Source organism: Pseudorca crassidens, chromosome 3 (genome assembly GCF_039906515.1).
Source record: "Pseudorca crassidens isolate mPseCra1 chromosome 3, mPseCra1.hap1, whole genome shotgun sequence".
Classification (NCBI taxonomy): domain Eukaryota; kingdom Metazoa; phylum Chordata; class Mammalia; order Artiodactyla; family Delphinidae; genus Pseudorca; species Pseudorca crassidens.
The window spans coordinates 163,759,858-163,782,563 of NC_090298.1; the positions used below are offsets into that span (position 1 = coordinate 163,759,858).

At 59.6% G+C, this 22,706-nt stretch overlaps 2 protein-coding genes across 7 annotated transcripts in view; one reads left to right on the forward strand and one right to left on the reverse strand.

The window, feature by feature from the left end:
* Positions 1-218: 218 nt before the first annotated feature.
* DCAF15 (DDB1 and CUL4 associated factor 15) lies at positions 219-8,136 on the forward strand. Its single transcript, XM_067733553.1, has 13 exons — positions 219-358; positions 1,944-2,041; positions 2,131-2,266; positions 2,904-3,010; positions 3,090-3,229; positions 3,315-3,485; positions 5,649-6,083; positions 6,189-6,280; positions 6,383-6,511; positions 6,604-6,689; positions 6,923-7,027; positions 7,105-7,220; positions 7,608-8,136. The coding sequence occupies exons 1-13, from the start codon at positions 227-229 to the stop codon at positions 7,661-7,663; spliced, it is 1,803 nt and encodes a 600-aa protein (XP_067589654.1). The 5' UTR covers positions 219-226; the 3' UTR covers positions 7,664-8,136.
* Positions 8,137-8,244: 108 nt separating this feature from the next.
* The window catches only part of RFX1 (regulatory factor X1), a 31,917-nt gene continuing 17,455 nt past the window's right edge, over positions 8,245-22,706 (reverse strand). For 3 of the 6 annotated variants that reach the window (XM_067733549.1, XM_067733548.1, XM_067733546.1), the window contains 16 exons: positions 21,882-21,977; positions 21,101-21,472; positions 20,318-20,412; positions 16,734-17,100; positions 14,730-14,911; positions 13,587-13,706; positions 13,381-13,496; positions 13,036-13,154; positions 12,844-12,953; positions 12,243-12,394; positions 12,071-12,168; positions 10,813-10,962; positions 10,510-10,718; positions 9,923-10,076; positions 9,794-9,839; positions 8,245-9,644 (listed from right to left, as the gene is read on the reverse strand). In XM_067733549.1, the coding sequence (XP_067589650.1) occupies positions 9,475-9,644; positions 9,794-9,839; positions 9,923-10,076; positions 10,510-10,718; positions 10,813-10,962; positions 12,071-12,168; positions 12,243-12,394; positions 12,844-12,953; positions 13,036-13,154; positions 13,381-13,496; positions 13,587-13,706; positions 14,730-14,911; positions 16,734-17,100; positions 20,318-20,412; positions 21,101-21,472; positions 21,882-21,977 (2,556 nt within the window). In that variant the 3' untranslated portion in view covers positions 8,245-9,474. The remainder of the gene's footprint in view (positions 9,645-9,793; positions 9,840-9,922; positions 10,077-10,509; positions 10,719-10,812; positions 10,963-12,070; positions 12,169-12,242; positions 12,395-12,843; positions 12,954-13,035; positions 13,155-13,380; positions 13,497-13,586; positions 13,707-14,729; positions 14,912-16,733; positions 17,101-20,317; positions 20,413-21,100; positions 21,473-21,881; positions 21,978-22,706) is intronic. The other 3 variants (XM_067733551.1, XM_067733550.1, XM_067733547.1) reach the window with 2 other exon arrangements.

Below are 22,706 nucleotides of genomic sequence, written 5' to 3' on the forward strand. Positions count from 1 at the left end.
GCGTCCTTGCGGGAAGGCGGGAATACGGCGACAGGCCGCGGGGACTGTACCGTCTCTACCAATCAAGGGCCGAGGTGGCTGTGATGGACAGGCGTAGCGGGCAAAGGCCCTGAGTGAGGGCTTTCACCCAACCCGCGGGCGGCAGTGCCGAGAAAGGGCCAATGAAGAGGCGGAGGGGGTGGGGCTAAGAGGCCGGTTGCTCCGGAAGTGGAGGGAGGGGGTGAAAATGGCGCCCAGCTCGAAATCGGAGCGGAACAGCGGGGCCGGGAGCGGCGGCGGCGGCCCCGGGGGCGCCGGGGGGAAGCGGGCAACGGGGCGGCGGCGGGAGCACGTCCTCAAGCAGCTGGAGCGGGTCAAGGTGAGGCCTGGAGTCTGGGAGGAGCGCGTCGAAGGGTGGGGAGGAGGGACGAGGGAGGCGGAGGGAGGGAGGGCGTTCGCGGGGTGAGGGGTTGGGGGCGGAGCCCCGGGGGAGGGGGGCTCGGAGGAAAGGGGTTGGGCGGGGCCCCGGGGAGACGGCTTGGATTGGGGGGGCTGCTGCGGGAGCTTGGATGAAGGGGGTTGGGGGCGGGGTCCCGGGGATGGGGCTTGGATGGAGGGGCTGGGGGCGGGGCCCCGTGAAGGGGGCTTGGATGGAGGGGGCCTTAGAGGCCGCTGGGGGAGTAAGGAGGAAGGGGGCGATCCAGGGTCAGACTCATTTTTCAAAACCCTGCTCCCACGGCCCTTCCGTTATGGAGCCTTACCGCCCCCTTGGCAGAGCCCTTGCTACCGGCTTTGGGATTCCTCCGCCTGGGGTTCCTCTCTCTGTCCAGCTCTGACCACAGGGGAGCTGGGAGTTCCTGTAGCTGCGTCTGCCTCCCGCATTGAATGGGAGGGAGCTCCCTGGAGAAGGCCTGATCTTCAGCTACCTGAGCAGGGCTCTGTCTCCCCATGATACTGTAAACTCTCAGTGTGCTGGGATCTTTCCCCCATCAGTTTGGGAGCTCCGGGAGGGCGGACAGTCTGCTGTCAGGTCAGCAGCAACTGGGGCAGGTCTGTGTCTCCATGGATTGGGAGTAGTGTGCCTTGTCCATTAGGCTGGGAACTCTGTGAGCGCAGGGCTGTGGCTTCTCCTTTTGACTGGAGTTCCTTGGGCAGGGACAGTCTCCACCCTCAGCTTGACTGCTCCTGGGTTGGGCTGTGGCTCCGCCCTTAGCTTGGAAGCTCCCTGGACAGGGATTGTGTCTCCCCAGCAGCCTGGGCCTCGCTGACAGGGCTGTTCCACCCTGGGATCTCCTTGAGGGCTGGGTTGTATCTCCCCCATTAGACTGGATAGCAGGGTCCAAGGTGCTCTGATCCCCCAGTGCCCAACTTGTGCCTGCCTGGCCCCCCAAATCCGTCCTTGGTGAAGTTTTTGGGATGAGGGAGTCTGTTGGAAGGGGGAATTGGGCAGGAGTTGGAAGGTCACTGGTCAGGTTTACCCTTCTGTCTGCCTCAGCTGGCCCCCGAGGGGCCTGTGCGCCCCGTGTATGGGCTAGAGGGTCGGGAACAGGTGAGTGTAGTTGGTCAAGCCCCCATTCCAGGCTCCTTAGCGGTTCTCGAGGCCCACAGCTCACTGTGCAGTGAGGCAGCCTTCAGGAAGGCAGCTCCGTGGCCCAGTGTGGGCCAGGGGTGACTGGGGGCGGTGATGCCAGTCCTAGTCCTCAAAGGTTGGGGGCTTAGGCAAGAGGAACCCTGAGGCTATGGAGGTGGGAGGATGGCTCGGGTCCCTGGTGGAGAGTCAGGCTCACGCCGTTTGCACCTTCCAGAGCTTGGACCTCCCTGGACCGCTATGGTTGTCAGGGAGTAGGCCTGCATGGCTGGGCTGGACCCCGAAGGTGCTGCTCGGCCTTGGGTGAGGGGACTGGGGGGCTGCAGGCTGTTTCCGCCACGTGGCGCCTCAAGAGCCCTGGCTGCCCCTTCCTCAGATCAGTGGGCAGCTCTCTCCTCGCCTCTTCCGGAAGCTGCCACCCAGGGTCTGCGTCTCTCTCAAGAACATTGTGGACGAAGACTTTCTCTATGCAGGGTGAGGCTGGGGCCAGGCAGGGGGGTGGCTGGGTGGGGCGTCAGGCTGGCCCTGACCTGGTTACTCTGCCCCTCTCCCCATCCACACAGACACATCTTCCTGGGCTTTTCCAAGTGCGGCCGTTATGTTCTCTCCTACACCAGCAGCAGCGGGGATGACGACTTCTCTTTCTACATCTACCACCTGTACTGGTGGGAGTTCAACGTCCACAGCAAGCTCAGGCTGGTAGGGCCAGGCCTGGTGCTGGGCGTCCCTTCCAACAGCACGGCTCCCACCGGTCACGGCACCCCTCTGAGCCTCGGGTTTCATGTCCGCAAATGAGAACAGCGTACTCATGGGGCCATTGCTGAGACTCCAAGTGTTAGGTCGAAGTGTAGGAAATCGCCATTTTTAGAGTTGAAAATGGGTAAACGGCAGCCATTTCATATGGTTTGAGGGCTCAAGCCAGGAGGGACCCATTAGCTTTGTTAGGACCCAGCAGGCTGCCACACCCAATTTAGGCCCTGACCTCGACTCCTCAAATGCCCCAGCCCAGGAGGTGAGTGCCGTTAACCCCAGTTTACACACGAGCTCAGAGGGGAGAACAGGTTTCAGGGTGGGTTGGGCTTGGAACCGATGTGTCTGGCTGAGCCCCCTCTGCTGGGGCAGGGCTCTCCTTGGCCGTCTCCTTTCCTGGGCCCGGCCTCCCTGTGTCCCCCACTTGTGAGGGGAAATGCTTGTGAGTCTCCTCAGCCTGTCCTCAGGAAGGCAGAGGGGTGCTGGTGGGGGCTGTTTGGGGCTCCCTGGCCCGGTACTGCTGGCTGGTGCGGCCTCGGGTGGGCCTTGGGCCCGCTCGGACCCCCGACCCAAACATGCCTCTCAGGTCCGGCAGGTACGGCTCTTCCAGGATGAGGAGATCTACAGTGACCTGTACCTGACCGTGTGCGAGTGGCCCAGTGACGCCTCGAAGGTCATTGTCTTCGGCTTCAAGTGAGACTTAGGGATAGGGTGGTCAGGGGTGGGTGGGGCGGGCGCCTGGGCCAGGCTCTGAGGCTGTGCTGGCCCCCAGCACTCGCTCAGCCAACGGCATGCTCATGAACATGATGATGATGAGCGACGAGAACCACCGGGACATCTACATCAGCACCGTGGCCGTGCCGCCGCCAGGACGCTGTGCTGCCTGCCGGGACGCCAGCCGCGCCCACCCAGGTGAGGGACCGGGGCCTGGGGCGCAGGCTGCCTGCTTCCCCGCCCTGGGGCCACAGCTGAGCCTGCGTGGCCTGTGTCGCTGCAGGTGACCCGAGCGCGCAGTGCCTGCGGCATGGCTTCATGCTGCACACCAAGTACCAGGTGGTCTACCCCTTCCCCACTTTCCAGCCCGCCTTCCAGCTCAAGAAGGACCAGGTGGTGCTGCTCAACACCAGCTACTCCCTGGTGGCCTGCGCCGTCTCGGTCCACTCGGCAGGTAGGCCCCCAGGTCTGAGGACAGGCCCTTTGCGCGTGCGCTGTCAGCCTCGGGGCCCTGTGACCTAATGACTTGGCCAAGCGGCCCTGCGAGCTCGGTGCTGTCACTACCCCGCATCACAGATGAGGAGACCAGGGCCCTGGGGAGGTGAAGTCCCTCATCCAAGGTCACACAGCCAGGAAGTGGGAATGTGGCATCCAAACCCAGCCACTCCCCACCCCAGCGCTGTCCAGTAGAACTTTCCACAGGGCTGGGATGTTCCAGATCTGCTGTATCTGCTCTAGCTGCCACCAGTAGCCACTTGACCGTGGCTCATGTGACCAAGGAACTGAGTTGTTCAATTTAGTTTTAGTCATGTTAAGTTCAAGTAGTCACGTGCGGTCAGTGGCTACCATGCTGGACAGTACAGTGCGTTCTTCTCCGCAAAAAGAGAAATGTTGATTAAAAATTTCAGGGAGTGGTTAGTGGACAGATGGCCTTCTTACATCTTTGATGATCGCAGAAATGCCAGTGAAAATCAGGTGATGTCCCCCAGCAGAGTGGCAGATGTTAAAAAGCTGGATAATGCCACTGGCTGGTGGCAGCGTGGGGCCCTGGGGGCTCTCCCGCTCTCCCAGGGACTTATGGCAACAGACGTGCCTGTGGCCCAGCAGCGCTGCACCCAGACCTGTTTGAAGGTTTGGTGGCAGGAGCCAGGGGCTGCCTGGTGTCCATCGCTGGGGTTTGGGGAGGTAGCACAGGGTGGGCGCTTCCCTTGGGTCAGCAGGGAGAGCCCCAGCATGCACATCTGTGGAGAGTGTACCTTAAAGACATGTTCAAGTGCAGAAGAAACACAAGAAGATCTGTCACCTGATACTGATACCACTTATATTTAAATTTAAGACGTGTTCCAATTTTGCCAGAATGCAGTCAAATAAAGATGCCCACTGCGAATTCCCTGGTAGTCCAGTGGTTAGGACTCCGTGCTTTCACTTAGGGCCTGGGTTCAGTCCCTGGTCGGGGAACTGAGATCCTGCAAGCTGCGCGGTGCAGCCAAAAAAAAAAAAAGAAAAGATGCCCACTAACTACACTTAAAATGGTTGTCCCTAGGGGTGTGGGAGGGTAATGGACATGAAAAGAGGAGTCTATGTATAGAACTAAGCCCACGGACCAGCAAGGGGCAGGGTGCTTGTCCTCAGGCCTGTCCAGGGGGCTCCCACCCCTGCCCTGGCCACCTGTGCCGGCATGGGCGAGGCCCTGCTTCTCGCCAAGCCGTGAGCCCCCAACAAGCCAGGCCTGGATGGGGCCGCCACCCCCTGCCCCGTTAGGAAGGACCACATGGGACAGGGTTCAGCCCGTGTGCACACAGCCCAGGTGAGGGGCATTGTCATCAGTGGTTAACACTCATCTCACCCTAGGAGGGTATTCACACAGAGGGGGAGTTTTGACTTGAACATTTTCCACTCACTCCCCCTCCCCTCCGGAAGAAGCGCCGCCACTCTGGCAGACAGGAGTTCGTTGGCAGACTTGTATTATCTCTCAGTGCGACCTTGGACAAGTTTCTCTGAGCCTCAGTCCCGAGTCTGAACTGGGAGGACAGTTCCCCTCTCCAAGGGTTGCTTGAGGGGGGCCCAAATGAAGCAGGGCAGGCAGAGCCCAGGGCCTGGCCATGCTGCTGCTCGTGAATGCACTGGGTTCTCCACACTGACGTTCCCCAGAGGGGGATCTGCCTCCCAGTCAGATGGGGTCATAGAGGCCTGGGATTCGGGCAGTCTGTGCCTGTGCTGGTCTGGCTCGCGTTGGGAAGGACAGAGGGCTGTGTAGTAAACTGTCAAACTTAAGTGGCTTTTATCTGGTATGATGATGACATGTCAGCTTACCAAGCGCAGGGATTTTTGTCTGTCTTGTTCAGTCCTCAGTGTGTGGCATAGAGCAGATGCTCAAGAGGAAGGTTTGAATGAACATGAGTGTGTGTGTGTGTGTGTGTGTGTGTGTGTAAAAGTCCTTTTTCCCTTTTGGGTGTTTCAGACTGATCTCAGAATATGTACATCTTCTAAAGGGATCTCCTCATGGTGGATTTCTAAGAACCCCCCAGCATAATGAGGGAGATCGGAAGAGCATTCTGGACTTGAACTCATCTATTGACCCCTTTCCCACATCCATCACTTTATTTTTATGTTCTAGGTGATAGCAGCTTCTGCCAAATCCTGTACGACCACACCACCTACCCCCCGGCCCCTCCCAGCCCCCCTGGGCCCCAGAGCCCAGAGATGCCCCCTGTCATCCCCACCCTCTGCCCTGAAGTGGCCCCAGCCCGGCCCTCTGGGGCCCCCGAGCACTCGCCTGCCATCGCCAAAGCCAAGGAGTTTGTGGCTGACATCTTCCGCAGGGCCAAAGAGGCCAAGGGCGGGACCTCGGAGGAAGTCCGGCCACCCCCCTGCCCGGGGCCCTCTAGCAGCCGCTGCCGCCTGCCCTCTGAGCCCTTGGCCCCAGGTGGGGAGGCGGTGCCCCGGGACAGCCCCCTTGCAGCAGAGGTGCCCGCCTCCGAGCCTGGATACGTCAACTACACCAAGCTGTATTATGTGTTGGGGTCCGGTGAGGGGACGGAGCCAGAGGATGGTGAGCGGGGAGCCCACCTGGTGGGGTCCCAGGCGTGGGAGGCTGGCCTGGAGGGGCCTCTAGGCCTCCTACCGCCATCCCTACCCCTACATCCTGCCCCCTCAGAGTTGGAGGATGACAAGATCTCCCTGCCCTTCGTGGTGACTGATCTCCGCGGCCGCAACCTACGGCCCATGCGGGAGCAGGCTGCCGTCCAGGTTGGTGCTGGCAGCGGGCAGGCCCAGGGGCAGCTCCCGGGGGACCTGCTGGGATGGCAGTTGGCGCAATCCTCCCCCTCCCCCTCTGCCCACTGTCCACAGGGTCAGTACCTGACAGTGGAGCAGCTCACACTGGACTTCGAGTATGTCATCAACGAGGTCATCCGCCATGATGCCACTTGGGGTCACCAGTTCTGTTCCTTCAGTGACTACGATATTGTCATCCTGGAGGTGGGCCCAGGTGTCGGGCAGGGCAGGCCCAGGGCCTCCCAGCTCTGGGCAGCACTCTCAGTGTGTGTCACCATCCACACCCCACCCCCCAGGTCTGCCCAGAAACCAACCAGGTCCTCATTAACATTGGCCTGCTGCTCCTGGCGTTCCCGTCCCCCACCGAGGAGGGCCAGCTCCGGTGAGTGGGCAGGGACCCCACCCTCACCCTTGCCCAGCGGGGTCCTGCACTCAAGACCTCTCAGTGGGGGGACGGGGGGATGTGAGAAGACTCCCCCTGCCCACCAAAACTTGGACTGGCCGCTCCATTACTGCTTCAAAGATAAAGGCCCCTCTGGGTAGCCTGGGTTCAAGCTCAGGGACCCTGTGGTCCCACTCCCTTTCTCCTCTGCTCACCATCCCTCCCCGCTGTAGACCAAAGACCTATCACACCAGCCTCAAGGTGGCATGGGACCTCAACACGGGCATCTTTGTGACAGTCAGCGTGGGCGACCTCACTGAGGTCAAAGGGCAGACCAGGTGAGGCAGGGCTGGGGGCCAGGGCTGGGGGTGGGTTGGGCCAGGGTGAGGAGAACTGCTCACCCCCTCTCCCTCAGCGGCAGCGTCTGGAGCTCATACCGCAAGAGCTGCGTGGACATGGTCATGAAGTGGCTGGTGCCTGAGAGCAGCGGCCGTTATGTCAACAGGATGACCAACGAGGCGCTGCACAAAGGTGGGCCCCGTGACCTGACGACAGTCCAGGACTGAGGTCCTTATCCTGGGGCCAGGCCAGGCCCAGAGCACGCACTAATCCCTAAGTGTTCCTGAATGGAGGAGCACATTGGCTGAGCTAGTGGACGCCGTGGCATTGGGTGAGGGGAGGGCAGCCCAGGCCAAGGCCAGGGGGCCAGCTCAGGTGTGGCACCTGGGGGCCCCCGGCCAGTCATTCAGTCATTCAACAGACATTTTATTGAAAGGCTGCAGGCAGGAGGCAGACATAACTTTGCAGAGTGCCTGCTTTCCAGAACCTTTTGGGCCCATATCAAGTCAGGGAAAGAGGCCTCTCCTACAGCCTGGGCAGGCCAAGGTTCCAAGGCTTTGTCCCCACCCTTCCCTGCAGGGTGCTCACTGAAGGTTCTGGCAGACAGTGAGCGATACACGTGGATTGTGCTGTGAGGGCCCGGCCGCCCTGGACACTGACTCCAACTACCTCCGCGGCCTGGGAGCTGGCCGCCTTCCCGGCAGCCTCTGCCGACCGACCGATGACCGGCACTAGTGTTAGGCTGCGGGAAGGGGGCTGGGCGGGGCAGCCCCTGGTGGCCTGAGAGTCTGGACGCTTCTTATTTATGCCTATTTAAGTTGGAAAGGGGCAGAGGGAGGGAGCCCCCTGCCCCACCAGCCTTGAGCGCCTGCCTTCACCCTAAGCTGGGCGTGGGCCCTCGTTCCTCACGAGTTTGCCCCTTTTCTCGGCTACAGGTGTGGACGTTGCCCCCCTACCCACACCCCAGGGAGGCCAGATGGATCCCATACCCCTGCCCTGTCCACCCCCAGCCTCTCCCCCGACCTGAGGTGGTGAACCTCGTGGCCATCACACCTCCCCTTCCCGGCCCTGTTGTTCCTCTTCACATAATAAATGTTTTATTTCTGAACCTCACTGAGTTCCCTTTACTGCCTGCCACTCAGGTGCTCGGGGCCCAGCTGGAGCCCCCAGCCCCAAGGTTCCCACCAAGGCCCGGCAAGTCAGCAGTAGGCAAATATCACAGCGGAATTTATTGTGTTTTAAGAAAGACTACAAAAAGGTAGAAAACAGCTCGGCACACTAGACTACCACACGCGTGGACACTTCCACCACCAGGAGAGGGGAGGCCCCGAGGGGTAAGGAGGGGGAGTCGGCAAGCCACCCCAAAAGCTGGAGCACACGGAGCACACAAAATAGTGATTTTTATACAATAGATCAGGTTTGTTTTTTCTTTTTTTCGCTTTTTGCCATAAACATCTATCTCACAGGTTGAAAACACTGAGAAAACCGGAACAGATAAGGCCATGATGGTTGGAAAAAAACCCAACAAGTTACCGACTCCGCTCAGGCGGCGCTCACAAATCGCACAATAGTCATGTGGAGGGCGGGGATCGCACGCATGGAGGAGAAGCACGGTCTCCAGCGGGAGTAGGAGCGTAGAGATTCCATTACAGACCAGCGGCGAGGAGGGCCCAGGACTCGGGGTCCAGGATCTGAGCGAGTGGAGCACCCAGCCCTGGCTGGGGCAGGCGTGGGCACTTCCGGGCCCGCTGCCTGCAGCAGGTCCCTCTGGGCTTGGCGCCCTGTCCAGCCTGCTGCTCTTTGGAAGCTGGAGGTGGTGCCCCTTCTGCCCTCCCCCTATCCAGGCCGGGCAGTGCCCCCCTCTAGGGCTGCGGGGCAAGGGAGGGCCCAGCTCTGGAGAAGATGCGACACCCACAGCTTTAATTGCACTTATACCAAGGAGTGGGAAGCGGTGGGGCTGCTGGGGGAGGGATCCCGGGGCTGCTGCTGACAGTGGCGGGTCCCCAGGTGATGCCCACCTGCGCCCACCCGGGGCTCAGGGCTGGGCCTAGGACAGGCTGTGCAAAGCCAGCGAGCTGAATAAGTTAACAGTTCTGCAAGGGAGGGGGCCTGCCTGCCTGCCCCCTGGGGGGGGTGGGGGAGGGAGATGCTGCGGCCTTTGGGGCCAAGGGCCAAGCTGGCTGCCCCAGGGGGCACCTGGGCACGTCGGCGGGTTCCTTAAGGCACGTCTTTTGTGTCAGAGTTTGCAGCTGCGGCTCCGCCCGGCCCTGTGATTGTGCCCGCTCCATCCGGGGCAGGGACCCCCTTACCTTCCCTGTCTCGGAGGCCCCCTCCCGGCCCCAGCCGAGGCTGGAGCGGTGACAGCGAAGCCACAGAAGCTGTGAGGGACCCTGGCGAGGAGGGGCAGCAGGGTAGGGCGGGCGGGGCGGCGGGGGAGGCCACAGGCTTAGCTGGAGGGCAGCGCCTGCACGAAGAGGCCACGTGCGTCTGTCCGCGCCAGCTTGGCCGGTGGCTCCAGAGCCTCGGGGCCCAGCGCGGGTGACTCGCCACCGGCCGCGAGTGAGATGTCCTGCGGCAGCTCGTCCTCGCTTTCCTCCTCCTCTTCCTCCTCCTCGTCTGGGGTACACGGACCAGGCCTGGCTCAGCGCGGGGCGGCGGCGCCACCAGGCCGCCACATGGCTCCCCAACCGCCGCCTCCTCCACCCCAGCCTCGCTGTACGCCACCCCCTGGACTCTGGCCCTCGGTAGGGGCACGCTTTACCTACCTTTGTCCGGGTCCAGGGGGTTCAGCGTGGTGGCCAGGTTGGCGAACTGGAAGGAGGGGAGAGGAGAAGGAATGAGGGTCCTGCCTAGAGGCACCCCTCCCGTGCCCTCAGCGGACCCGTCGTGCGCACCTCGCCCATGACGGCAATGGGGGTCTCGCCCTTGGCCTGGGCCACGCGATGCTCGATCAGGTAGTACATGTACTCATCGTAGAGCAGCCGTATGAGATGGAAGGAGCCGAAGCTGGCGGCGCTGCGCAGAGTCAGGTCCCGGATCACCATGGAGCTGTGGGAGGCGACAGAGAGGAAATCCTCAGGCCGGGACCCGCCCCGCGCCCCTCTTCCCTGCCGTAAGGACCCCAGGCCCGAGCAAGCCCAGCTACCACCGCCCGGCCCCGCACAGGCTTCCCGGTCAGAGAGGGAAGGCGTCCCTCAGAGAGGGAGGAGGGCCCGAGCCCCACCCACCACCAGCAGGACCCTCGACTTTCTAAAAGGCACCCGAGTCCCCCCAGGGGGTGGGGCTTTCTCTGGTCCAGCCAGAGAGGGTGGGGCTGGGGCGCTCATCCAGCCCCACCCTCCTCGAAGAGGCGGAGCCTTCACTGGTCCCATTTTGGCCTGATCCCGAAGCAAAGGAGCCTTCTCTGGGTCCGGCCCTGGTGGGAGGATCGTCCTCCCACCCAGCCCCTTCCCCGCCCGCATCCCGCCCAGCCAGCGCGCACCTGTAGAAGGACCACTTGAGGAGGAAGAGCTTAGCGGCCTTGGGAAAGCCGGCGCTGCCCTGGTAGGGCTTAAGCACTTGGCTCACGACGCCGTCCAGCCAGGCCGCCCACTGCTCCAGTGAGTTCTGCTGCTGCAGAGTCACTTTGAAGTCCTGCTCCAGCCGCTGCACCACGCGGTCCTCGCAGCGGCATACCCACGAGGCCTGCTCCTGGGACACAGCGGGCGGGTGCCCGGGGCTCAACCGCCGCCCCGGGCCCGAACCGCCGGGCCGCCCCACGCTCGCCTGCCCCGTCCACGCTCACCTGCACGTTGGCGAAGTCCACGCGATTGAGATCGCTCAGCATCTGGTTGATCTGCGCGGTGTTCTGCAGCACAGCACGCGCCGCCTGCGCCAGGTGGTTGAGCGACGTGTAGCGCCGCAGGGTCTGCGCGAAGGCGCCGGCCGCTGCCACCTGTGGGGCCCAGGGCTTGTGGCTTCCGCGGAACCCACCCCGCACAGCCCCCTGCCCCACCCAATGCGACCTCTCTGAGCCTGTTTCTTTCTCCTAAAAGGGAGGAATGTACCTTCTTGCTTTCGTTGGGAGATCAAAGGGTCGGGGTTTTCAAACTTTGGGCGACCACCCACCCAAAGAATGCCTCCAAAAAAATTCAATGTATTGTATCTGAACAGCATTATTATTTTTCATCAAAGGACACAAGTAAATCTCGGAGGGCATTGCCCAGAAAGGGCACTACTTCCATAACCTTCGGTTTCATTTTGTTTGTATTATTATTCCCTTGAATGTCAGCTCCGGGAGGGCCAGAGTTTTGTGCATCTTGGTCATTGCTGTGCTCCCTGCACTCAGAGCCATGCTGAGCACACAGCAGGTGCTCAATAAATGCGTGTGGAATAAATGAATGAATACATAAGTCTTACCCGTTCTGAAGGGCTCCCCGGGATCCAGCTTCTACTCTCTCCACAGGCCCCCAACCCCAGCCCTGTGTCCAGCGTACCCAGGGGTCATTCCTCAGACATCCCTTTCTGTTTAGCTGTCTTGTTGGCATTTTCGGGACTTTGAAAACAAACTTTTTTTTTTTCTCTCTCTTTTCTTTTTTTTTCTTTTTGCTCAAGAGCAAGCACACCCCATCTAATTCCTCACATCTTGGTAGTCAGTGAATGTGCAGCATTGACAAAGAGGGCTATTCTGTTTCCTTATAGATGTTTTTGGTTTTGGTTTTTTGGGTTTTTTTTAAGATTTTATCTCTTTCTGAACACCTAAAGCACTTTCTGTTGAAGCTCTCTGAAGAGAACTACTTCAAGTGTGCATTTGGTTTTAATTTTTTTAAGATGCCGTGTTGCATACAAAACACCACAAACAGGTTGTGTTTCAGAAGTGGGCTCCTGAGGAAGCTGGTTTGTAAAGACAACGCCCAAAGCTCACTCTGATGGGACAGACACGGGGACAAATCTTACCGCCTCTGTCAGGCAGAGGAGACCGAGGCCCCCAGCCCCCCCGCAGCCGGGAGGGAGGCCCCGGGCTGTGGGCCAAGCGGGCCCCTCAGCCCCCATCACGCCCTCACCTTCACCCGCAGCATCTCCTCAGGTATGTTCACCATGGCGTGGGTGAGCCAGCTCTCCAGGCTCTTGGCAAAGTTCCGGATTGCTTGGGTCAAGGCACCTGTGGGCGGTAGGGGGGCTGGTCAGGACTTAGGGGTGGAGTGGGGTGCGGGGACCGAGGGGCCGTGCACTTACTGGGGATGGGCCGCAGCACATCAGGGATGAGGATCTCCACCAGGCCCTGGTACAGCACGTTGTCACAGTGCTTGGTCCACTGGAGCACGGGCTCGAACTTGGAGAGGAGCACCAGGCTGGCCTTGGGCAGCCGCTTCTCGGCCTCATCGTGCCTGTGGGCACCCACCCCACCCGGGGGTCACAAGGACATTCCATGGTCCTGTACCCAGGGTCAGAAGGGCACAGCACCCTCACCCCACCCTGGGGTCAGGCAGGTACTCTGTCTCTGGAAGACTCCTGGGGTCAGGCTGACACAGACCCCACTGCCCCCAGGGTCAGACAGGGATCTTAACACCCTGCACACTGGGGCACAGGCATCTACCCACCGCAGGGAGGAAATGGCTTGGTGGGGCACGCCATCCCAAACACCGAGCATCAGACCGGTACCAATGCACACTCTGGAGGCGGGCTCAGAAGGCCATGTGCACCCCACAGACTGCAGGGGTAGAGAGGAGCCCCCCCTCCTGCATGAAGTCTGAGGTCTGGCCACCCCAGCCTTGGGGGCTGACTCACATGGTACCCAGCCTCCTCCCTTCCTCCCCCCTCCCCCAAAGGCACTCACACAGCCAGCGGCGGTGCCTCGCTGGGCTGGCTCAGGTTGTACCTCCAGAAGGTTTTCCACAGCGTCTCCACCAGGGTGAACTGCAGGTTCACCATGACATCGACGATGGCCTGTTGGGGAGGCTGGATGCTCAAGGGGGCTGAGCAGCAGCGTGGCCCTCCCTCGCCCCTGCCCACTGCCCAGATGCCCTACCTCACAGTGTTCCCGGTACAGGGCCTGGAAGGCCTTGATGTCCCCAGGCCCGATGCCTTCGGGCAGCACTTTGCCCTGGAGGTCAAGCTCTGAGAAGGCAGGAAGGCTCCTCGAGGCATCTGGGGGCAGAGGAGACGCCGTGAGCCCCTTCATCCCCCAGCTGCCTGCCCCCTTGAGCCCCATCCTGGGACCCTGCTAAGTTGGCACCACTTTGCTACCAAGCAGAAGTTCCCCCGTGTGCACTGGGGGTGAAGAGGTTCCGGGAGGACAAGTGAACCATCTGCACACTCTCCGGGGGCCACAGACCCTGCCCTGGGCCCACCCCAGAGTCCAGGGAGCCCTCACCCAGAAACTGCTGGTACTGCTGGACCTGGGCGCTGATGTCCGACAGCCCAGTGGCCTGCTGTGGCCCCACGGCCACGCCGTTGGTCATGCCCTCCATCTTCTGGATGGGTTTGAGCCTGGAGAAGGGATAGGCAGAGGACTGGAGTGGAGATGGGCTGCCATGCCTTTCCCTGCCCGCCAGCACCGGGCCAGCCCTGCCCTCCTACCTCTGTTTTTGCGAGAAGGGTTGGCCCCGCATGGCCATGTGCTGCTGGTCCTCCATCAGCCGCAGCAGGGGTGAGCTGGCCTTGATGCGCAGGCCATAGTAGTGGTACTTGGAGTTGCCCCTGGGAGGGAGGCAGAGGATGAGGGCTGGGCTGGGGGTGGTCACCGATCGTCCACCGGGAGCTTCACATCACACCTGCCTCTCCTCTCTGCTAGGGGGCCGAACAGAGCCCAGGGGGCTAGACCCATATTTCCACAGAGCTGGGGGTGCTGGGCTGGGGAAGCCACAGGGACTATGGGTGCCAAGGAGAGGCCCCCAACTGCAGACTGAGCTCTGTGAAGACAGGGCCAGAGTCAGGGGGAGGCATTTAGCAGGTATTTGCTGCCTGCTAGTCATAACAATCTGCCAGGCACTGTTCTGAGCACTTAGCATATTCGAATCCACGTGCTCCTCATCCCTACCCTATGAAGGGTACTCCTAGCATCCTAGATTGACAGCTGAGAAGACTGAGGCACAGAGACATGCAGTACTTTGCCCAAGGTTCCGCATGTACACACGCATGAATGCATGAATGAGGTGATGTCTAAGGCCTAAGCTGGGAGCTGGAACCAAGAGAAGAGCGGGGCTCAGACTGGAGAGGTGTGGGGGATTGCAAAGGAGAGGCAGGCGAGAGCGGGTTCATGGGAGGGCTCCTTGCTCCTTCCTACGTGAATTCACTGACTCATAGGCCCTGATTAAGCACTGACTGGGTGTAGCCCTTGCACTCTCAAGGGACGTGCATTTCAGCACTGGAAGACAGATCAGAAAGGAGAAGTAACGTAAGAGGCATGCTGGATGGTGCTCAGTGCTAAGGAGAATAAAGTAAGGGGGGTGGATGCCAAGGAGGTGAGGGAAGGCTGGAGTTTTAGTTAAGGGGGTCAGGGGACGTTTGAGTCAGGAGGTGGGGAAAGGGTACGTGAGGCAGAAGGCACAGGCAGTGCAAAGGCCCTGAGGTAGGAGCATGCAAGTGTCAGAGGAGCTGTGAAGAGGTCAGTGGGGCTGGAGTGGAGTGAGCGAGGGGACAAGGGGAGCTGAGGACCTCGGTAACTTAGGGTGAGGTTGGGCCTTGTGGCTGCTAGGGACTGTCAGGGGCAGGTGGCCCCACCTGGTGCCGAGACGTCGGGTGCGCAGGCCCATGAAGACAGAGCGGATGAGCTTGCCGAAGGAGGCGGCGTTGACGGGCTCCAGCTTCTGCTCCTGGCAGTGCAGCAGGTAGTGGCAGTAGAGGGTGCTCCGAGGCAGGCTCACACCCTCGGCTGTCTCATAGTTGTCCAGGAGCCACTGGACCTGGGGCCCGAGGAGGGATGGAAGAATGCTAAGAATTGCTTCCATTTCTCAAGTGCTCGTTGCTAAGTGCTCTCTATATTTATTTCTGATTGTGATCTTGACAACCGCACTGGAGAGGGTGTCATATCACAATCACCCATGGGAACTAAATCCAATGGAACTCTCTAGAACTGCACTGTCCAAATCAGTCACCACCAGCCACACAGAACTGTTAAATTAATTTACACCGAATGGAAAAAGCCAATGTCAAAAGGTCACGTAAAGTATGAGTCCATTCATAGAACATCCTCGAAATGACAGCATTAGAGAAATGGGGAACAGATTCATGAGTGCCGGGGGTTAGGGATGCTGGGAGGGAGGAAGGCAAGGGTGACTACAAAGGGTTAGCAGGAGGGGTGTGTGGTGACGGAACAGTTCTGCATTTTGACTGTGATAGTGGTTTCCCAAACCTACCCATGTGATAAAAAGACACAGAAGTAGACACCCTCACGTTGTACCAATGTCAGTTTCCTAGCTAGATACTGTACTACGGTTACGTAAAATGTAATTAGTGGGGTAACCTGGGTGAAGGGTCCACAGGGATCTCTGTACTATTGTGCAGCTTCTATGACTATAATTCTTTCAAAATAGTTTTTTAAAAAAACAACTCAGTTCCTGGGACCTTGAAACTCACATTTCAAATGCTCAATATCCTCATATGGCCAGAGGCCCCTGCACTAGGCAGCACAGAGAGAAAATATTTATCACTGGAGGATGTTCTATTGGACGGCACTGGTCTAGCGAAGCATGTTTTCAGGACCCATTAGGGAGTCATGAAATCAGTTATGTGGGTTATGACCAGCATTAAAATATTAGACTTAGAAGCCAAGCTGCATGGGTGCATAAGGGAGGTCCTGTCTTCTGAGAAACCTTCTGTCTTGGTTACGGGGTCCACAATGGGTCGCCATGGGAGAGGGCGATAGTTAAAAATGAGGGGAAGGGACTTCCCTGGTGGTGCAGTGGTTAAGAATCTGCCTGCCAGTGGAGGCGACACGGGTTCTATCCCTGGTCCGGGAAGATCCCACATGCCATGGAGCAGCTAAGCCCATGCGCCACAACTACTGAGCCTGCGCTCTAGAGCCCGTGAGCCACAACTACTGAAGCCCGCACGCCTAGAGCCCGTGCTCCGCAATGAGAGAAGCCACCGCAATGAGAAGCCCACGCACCGCAACAAAGAGTAGCCCCCGCTCACTGCACCTAGAGAAAGCCCACGCACAGCAATGAAGACCCAACACAGCCAAAAATAAATGAATGAATAAAAAAAAAAAATGAGGGGAAGCCATCACACCAGACGTCAAGCTCCAAGAGGACGGGGACCACCCCAGGACAACCCACCTACAGTCACAGAGCTGGTGAGGGGCCCAGTCAGGATTAGGATCTAGGGCTGCTCCACAGAGCCACGCTAGGCAGAGGAAGGTTATCTCGCTGCCTTCGGGATGGACACAGAACCTTGCTCGGGGCAGCTTCCTGCATGGTGGTGCCTGCATCTCCCTCCCCTTGCTATCTACCCGCCATCACCAGTTACTATCAGAGTAGATGACACTTCTTGGACAACAGCTCCAAGAGCGTCATGCATATTAGCTGAGGCCCAGAGAGGCTGAGTAACTTGTCTGAGGCCACACAGCGAGGATTCAATCCAAGGCCATCTTCACCTGAGCATCCTGACACCAGGCTAACCAGGCTCCTGCTGACGGTGGTCAGCAACCACCATCCACCACCCACCACTCCCACCCAGGGTCCCCCTCCCACCCCCACCTCCCCTGGGGCCTGGGTTGGCACTTACAGTGGCTGGTGAGGCACGGGTGGTGTGGGAGTAGGACTGGCTGGCACTGCCCAGCATGTAGCCGCCTTGGATCACGTAGGTGCCTGCTCCGCTGCCACTGCTGCTGCCACTGCCACCGCCACCGCCACCGCCTCCCCCGCCGCCGCTGCCGCCGCTGCTGCTGTTGCTGGCCCCACTCCCACTGCTGGTGGAGCTGGCGACGACCTGGCTGCCGGACACGTACATGGGCACAGAGCCACTGCTGGCCACCGCCTGGGAGGTGGCAGGTGTGCTGACCTGGGCAGCCGTGCCCGCGGCCTCGTAGTAGCTGGTGCCTGCTGTCTGCGTGTACAGCGGCGTCTCGGGGTAGGGGTAGGTGCTGGAGCGGCTGCAAAAGAAGTAGAGGGAGGGAGTCAGGGGATAAGAGCTGGGTGGCACAGGGGCATGACTGAGGGGGGAGAAGGAGAGCAGGAAGCAACAGCCCCGTGCATCACCCCAGGTGCATGATGGGCAAATTTTCACTTAATCCTCAAAGTGGCCCCCTGACTTGGGAGTCCCTACTTCAGATGGGAGGAAGTGGAACTGGAAGAGCTAAGTAACTTGCAATAGGCTACACACTTCAGTAAATCATAAAAAGAACTACTGAGGGAATTCCCTGGTGGTCCAGCGGTTAGGACTCACGCTCTCACTGCCAGGGGCCCGGGCTCAATCCCTGGTCAGGGAACTAAGATCCCACAAACCACGCACTGCAGCCGAAAAAAAAAAAAAAAAAGAACTATTGAGTGCCTGCTGTATGCTGGGCACTGTTCTAGGTACGCTGGACCCAACAGTGGATGAGAGAGACAAGGTCCCCCACAGGGGAGTTAATGCCTTAGCGAGGGAGCCAGAGGAGAGGCCAAGTGCAAAGGTAAACTGAGGGCACTTCAGAAGGTGGTACACACCAAGGCACATGAGGCAGGAAGACGGTGCTGGAGAAGCGGGGGCTCTACTTTTAAATCCAGCAGCCGTCACCCTGAGGGGCTGGTCAACAATGACTATCGGGGTACAGATGTGTTTCCCTTTGACCCAGAAACCCACCCCACCCCGGAGAGTTCTCCAGCTATCCCAGGATCTGCATCAGGTCACATGAGCTCAAGGCTGCAAATCATAGCAAGAGAGTAAAAATGACTGGCGGGGGGGGGGGTGGTCCATCTTTAGTGGGATGTCAAGTTAAAAGGTGATGGAATCTTACACAGGGGTGAGGGAGGAGGAAGAAGGTCTTGGGGTCCTGCCAAAGAAGAAGCTCCAGAACATTCGGTTAGGTGAACAAAAGAGGCAGGGAAGGGTGCAGAGAGTGGGAAGAAGGGGGAGATTACATGGCATTTCGTATCTGTATCTGCCGTCTGTGAGGGTGGAGGGCCCGCGGACTGGGGGCAGGCGCTTCACCACACGTGGCTGGACACAGTTTTGAATTTTGAGCCCTCTCAATGTATTAGTGATTTAGAAACATAAATTAAATTTTTAGAATCCAGAAAGGGAGGGAGGCCCGTCAGGAGCGGCCTGGCTCAGAAGGTGCTGAAGGATGCAGCGGAGGGCGTCTCAGGGGCCTCTGCGGGCAGCAAGGAGAGGGACTGGGCTGGGGGATGTGATCACTTGAGGTGCGCAGCATTGCCCATCAGACACCAGGATGCAGCTCTTGATCACTGTGCCCTGGTTCGCATCAGTTCACATCTACTGCACGAGTGACACCCAGAGTGCGTGACCTGAGCAGGGACTGGTAAGTGCCCATGCCCACCTCGGCAGGAGCCAAAACCAGCCCAGCACCCTACACGCGACACGTGCTCCCAGAAAACACTGCTTTGGTAACTGTTTGCTGAATGACTGAATAAATGAATGTGTATATCTCTGGACAGAAGCTGGACAGGGCCACGGACAGAGGCCCAAGGGCTGTGGCTTTGGTCAGCGTGGGGATCTGGACCAGCAAAGGGCTGGGAACATGGTAATGACCCACTATGAGGGAGAGATAAGATACAGTGTCCTCAAAAACTTCACATAGCAGAAGAATCTGATGGCAACAATGGACTCCGTGTGATCAAACATATAAACACAGAAGGAAGAACTGAACCGGAAGCAAAAGACAGACCAGGACTTCCCTGGTGGTGCAGTGGTTAAGAATCCGCCTGCCAATGAAGGGGACATGGGTTCGAGCCCTGGTCCGGGAAGATCCCACATGCCACGGAGCAACTAAGCCCTTGCACCACAGCTACTGAGCCTGTGCTTTAGAGCCCGTGAGCCACAACTACTGAGCCTGTGTGCCACAACTACTGAAGCCCGTGTGCCTAGAGTCCATGCTCTGCAACAAGAGAAGCCACCACAATAAGCCCGTGCACCACAACGAGGAATAGGCCCCGCTCACCGCAACTAGAGAAAGCCCGTGCGCAGCAACGAAGACCCAATGCAGCCAAAAATAAATAAATAAATAATTTTATTAAAAAAGAAAAAGAAGCAAAAGACAGACCAGGAGAGGCAGAGGAGCCCCTGGGGGCCCTCGGGAGCCCAGCTCCTCTTTGGAATGTCCTCTGTGGTCCCTGCCAGCTCTGGTCAACTGCACAGATAAGAGAGACTGGCAGCACTGGAAATAAATCAACAGAACTATGAGGTAGCTGCATGCTGTAGACCACGACTCAGGTGCCAGGGTCACACCCTTTGGGGTCAGCCACAGCATCAGGGCCGAGAGATCAAGTCATTCCATGAGCTAATCCACCCCCAGTGTCATGCCCACAAGAACAGGTGGCAGGGACATAAGAAGAAAATCAGGCAAATGCAAAGAAAGCCAAATGAAGCTTCCAAAAACTGAAACAACAACTAGAGACTATAAGCCCTGGAATTATTCCCATGGAGAAGGGGAGATCCTTCTCCATGGGAATATATATGGAGCATCCCCAGCAAGGAGCCAGAGCCGGGGTTAAGGCAGGCCTGGGGCTGACATCTGCCTGATGTGGCACATGCTGACGCTGAGCTGTGCGCGGCACCAGTGAGTGGAAGTCACCTACGTGTTGGCTGGGTGGGGACTGGCTATGTCATTCATGCTGTGGCTGTGTGGTGGAGTATCACACAGCAGTTAAAGAGGGTGACTGGGACCCACATGGTCGAAGAGCTTCGAGCTACAAGGCAGGAGAAGAGACAGGGGACAGAACACGCTGCCTCTATTTCTGAGCAAAGAAAGGGGGTAATTTCTATTCTCAGAGTATCTCTGGGAGGAAACAAAGAAATGGGCCACAGCCTCCCCTCTGGGGCAGGTTTGGGGGTCAGGAGTGAAGGAAACTTTTTTTTCACAGTTTAACATTCCCTATTCCTTAGAAATTTTTATCTTATAAAATTTAAAAAAAAATTTTCCCATTTTTGTTTTCTGTTTTTTTGCATAGAACCAGACCAACCTGATTCCAAAGCTCTTATGCCTTGCTGGGATGCCCTTCCCAACTTGCCAGGGTCCCCTCTGCTTTACCGCCACTTGAGGCCTTGAAGGCTGGCTGGTCCGCTGGGGGCTGGGGCCTCAAGTCCCAGGGGGTCCTGGGCAGACCCATGCCCCTCCTCCTGTCCCTTCCCCCAGTCTCCTCCCCACTCACATGGCGCTGGCCGTGTAGCTGGCATCACTGCCCTCCACATACTGCACTTGGCTGGAGTACACATGTGGGACTGGCACCTGCTGGAGCTGCTGCACCTGGCACAGGAGGAAGGGTACACAGAGGGTCAGGGGTGAGCCAGCTCCTCGCCTCTGCTTCTAAAAGTCTGGCAGCTCCCCAGCTGGAAGGCTGCACTTCTGGGCTCTCTGAATACCCTGGACGGGGCCAGGGCTGGGAATCAGCTGTGTCAGGAGAAGCCAGGACTCTCTGCTTGGGCTGGGGACAGTAAAGGTAGGGCCTGAGGTGCACAGAGGGGACCCCAGACAGGGTCCTACCGTGGGCGTGAAAGTTGAAACCCAGCGGCAGAGCCAAGTCCTGGTACAAGGCTGTCACTAAAGCCGGAGCCTGGAACTACAGACATGGCTTCAGGGTTGGAGCCTGCATCAGGGACGGACCCCTGTCTACAGGGACGGGGCCTAGAAACCTTGAACCGGATGCTAGGGGCGGAGCCGGGGCCAGGGGTGGGGCCCCGTTTGTGGGCCAAAATCTGAAACTACTGACAAAGTCTTAGGGGCGGGGCCTGAGTTCCCCACCCCATCCCCCACCCCAGTCTGTAGTGGCAGAGCCTGGGACCTGGAGCCCGATTTAGGGGGAATCAGAGGTGGGTCCCCAGACTGGCTGGGTGGAGGTGGGGTCTACAGGGCCTGCGGGGCCGGGCGCGGGCCGGGGCCGGCGGATCCCGCCCCCGCCCGCTCTTTGCACCCCGCCCATGCGTCCGCCACCTACTTTGAGGGCCGTGGCGGCCGTGCCGAACACTAGCACTTGGGGGACTCTCTGGATCCTGACCCTCTGGTCGGGGCTGGCTCGGGCCAGGAGCCCGGGCCGTGGCTCGAGGACCACTCTCTGCTGCGGCAGGAGCAGGTGCGGGGGCAGCACGCCCACCAGCTCCACCCACTGCTCGGCGCCCGGCTCGTAATGGGGCGTCGGCGGCTCGGGGCTGCCTAGCTGCGGGGCCTCCCCGCTGCACGCTGGCGGTTCCGGGACCAGCACGCCCGGCCCGGGCCCAGGCGTGGGCGGCCGGGGCGGCGGCTCCGGTGGCGGCGTGGGCCGGGGCTCTTGCTGCTCTGCCTTCCTAGCGGGAAACTGACTGCCTGAGCTCTGGAGGACAAACAGAGACACTGGGGGGTCACCGGGGGCAGCCGCGGGTGGGGCTCCAGGCCTCCACCGCCCACGAGGCTGCTGAGCTCACTCAGCAACCCGACCAGAAGATCCCCACCCCGTGTGAGGGAAGGGAGAACCAAGATCTCTCTCAGCAAAACCTGGGCCTTAAACTGCCAGGTGCCCGGAAAGAGTAAGGCTCCAGGATCGCGTCCGCAGCCCAGGGCCAGAGGTGGAGCCCAGGATGGGGCTGGGGTTCTGAAGGCTCCAGCTGCCTCCCCACCTACCCACCCACATCCCCCCAGGGGAGCTCCACTCCCTCCCTGTGGCCTGAGGGGCCTGCACCCCTCCCCAGCTCAACCCAGGCCTAGCCCCAGTTTGCCCAGAGGTAGGTGGGGGAGACACACACCTCTTGAGCCACGTGGACCGGCTGGAGCCCTTGCACTGTGAGCTGCTGCACAGGGCCAGCTTTGGGCACTTGTGGAGTGGCCTGGACCACGGACCTCTGGGGAAGGAAAGGCAAGTCAGACTATGGTAACGATGGCGATGATGGCTGCCCACCTGCCCCTAAGCACCACCCCCCGCCCACGTGAACTCATGTAAGCCTCACAGCAGCCCCATAAGGAAAGACGCCACCTTCCTCCAGCTTTTCACTGCTGGCCCTGCACCTAGTGCCTTCCAGGTTCATTATCAGGTTGCCTCTGGGCGCCATGTTACAGGTGTGGAACCCAGGCTCAACAAGGCGAGGCTGATGGGAAGTAGCACCGAGTTGAACTTGGGGCTGACTGAGGGGTTCCCTGCTCTCTACCCCACTCCCTCCATGGGTTACCCGCATGCCCATGAACCTGGCTGTCCTCACTGCCATGCCATGGAGGGCATGCGGCATTATCCTCAGGGCACAGTGAGGGACAGAGGCTGGGAGGCGGGAAGCTGCTGAGGGATGGGGCCAGGACTTGAACCCAGGCCTAGAGGTTCAGAGGGGCTCTGGTGCCAGGCAGGAGAGTATCTATGAATCCTTCAGGGTGGGGTTTCTGCTTTCCTCCAGGGAAAGGGTCTATGGTTTCACCTGGTTCTCCAGGGGATTGGGAACCTAACCTGAGTGGTAACGACCAGACGGCAGACAGCCCTTGCCTCTTAACCTGCTCTGGCTGCCGTGGCGGGCAGCTCAGAGTGAGGCCTCCTCCAGAAGACTGGGCATGGTTTTGGAGGCCGAGGCCTCTCGCTGAGCCCCCTA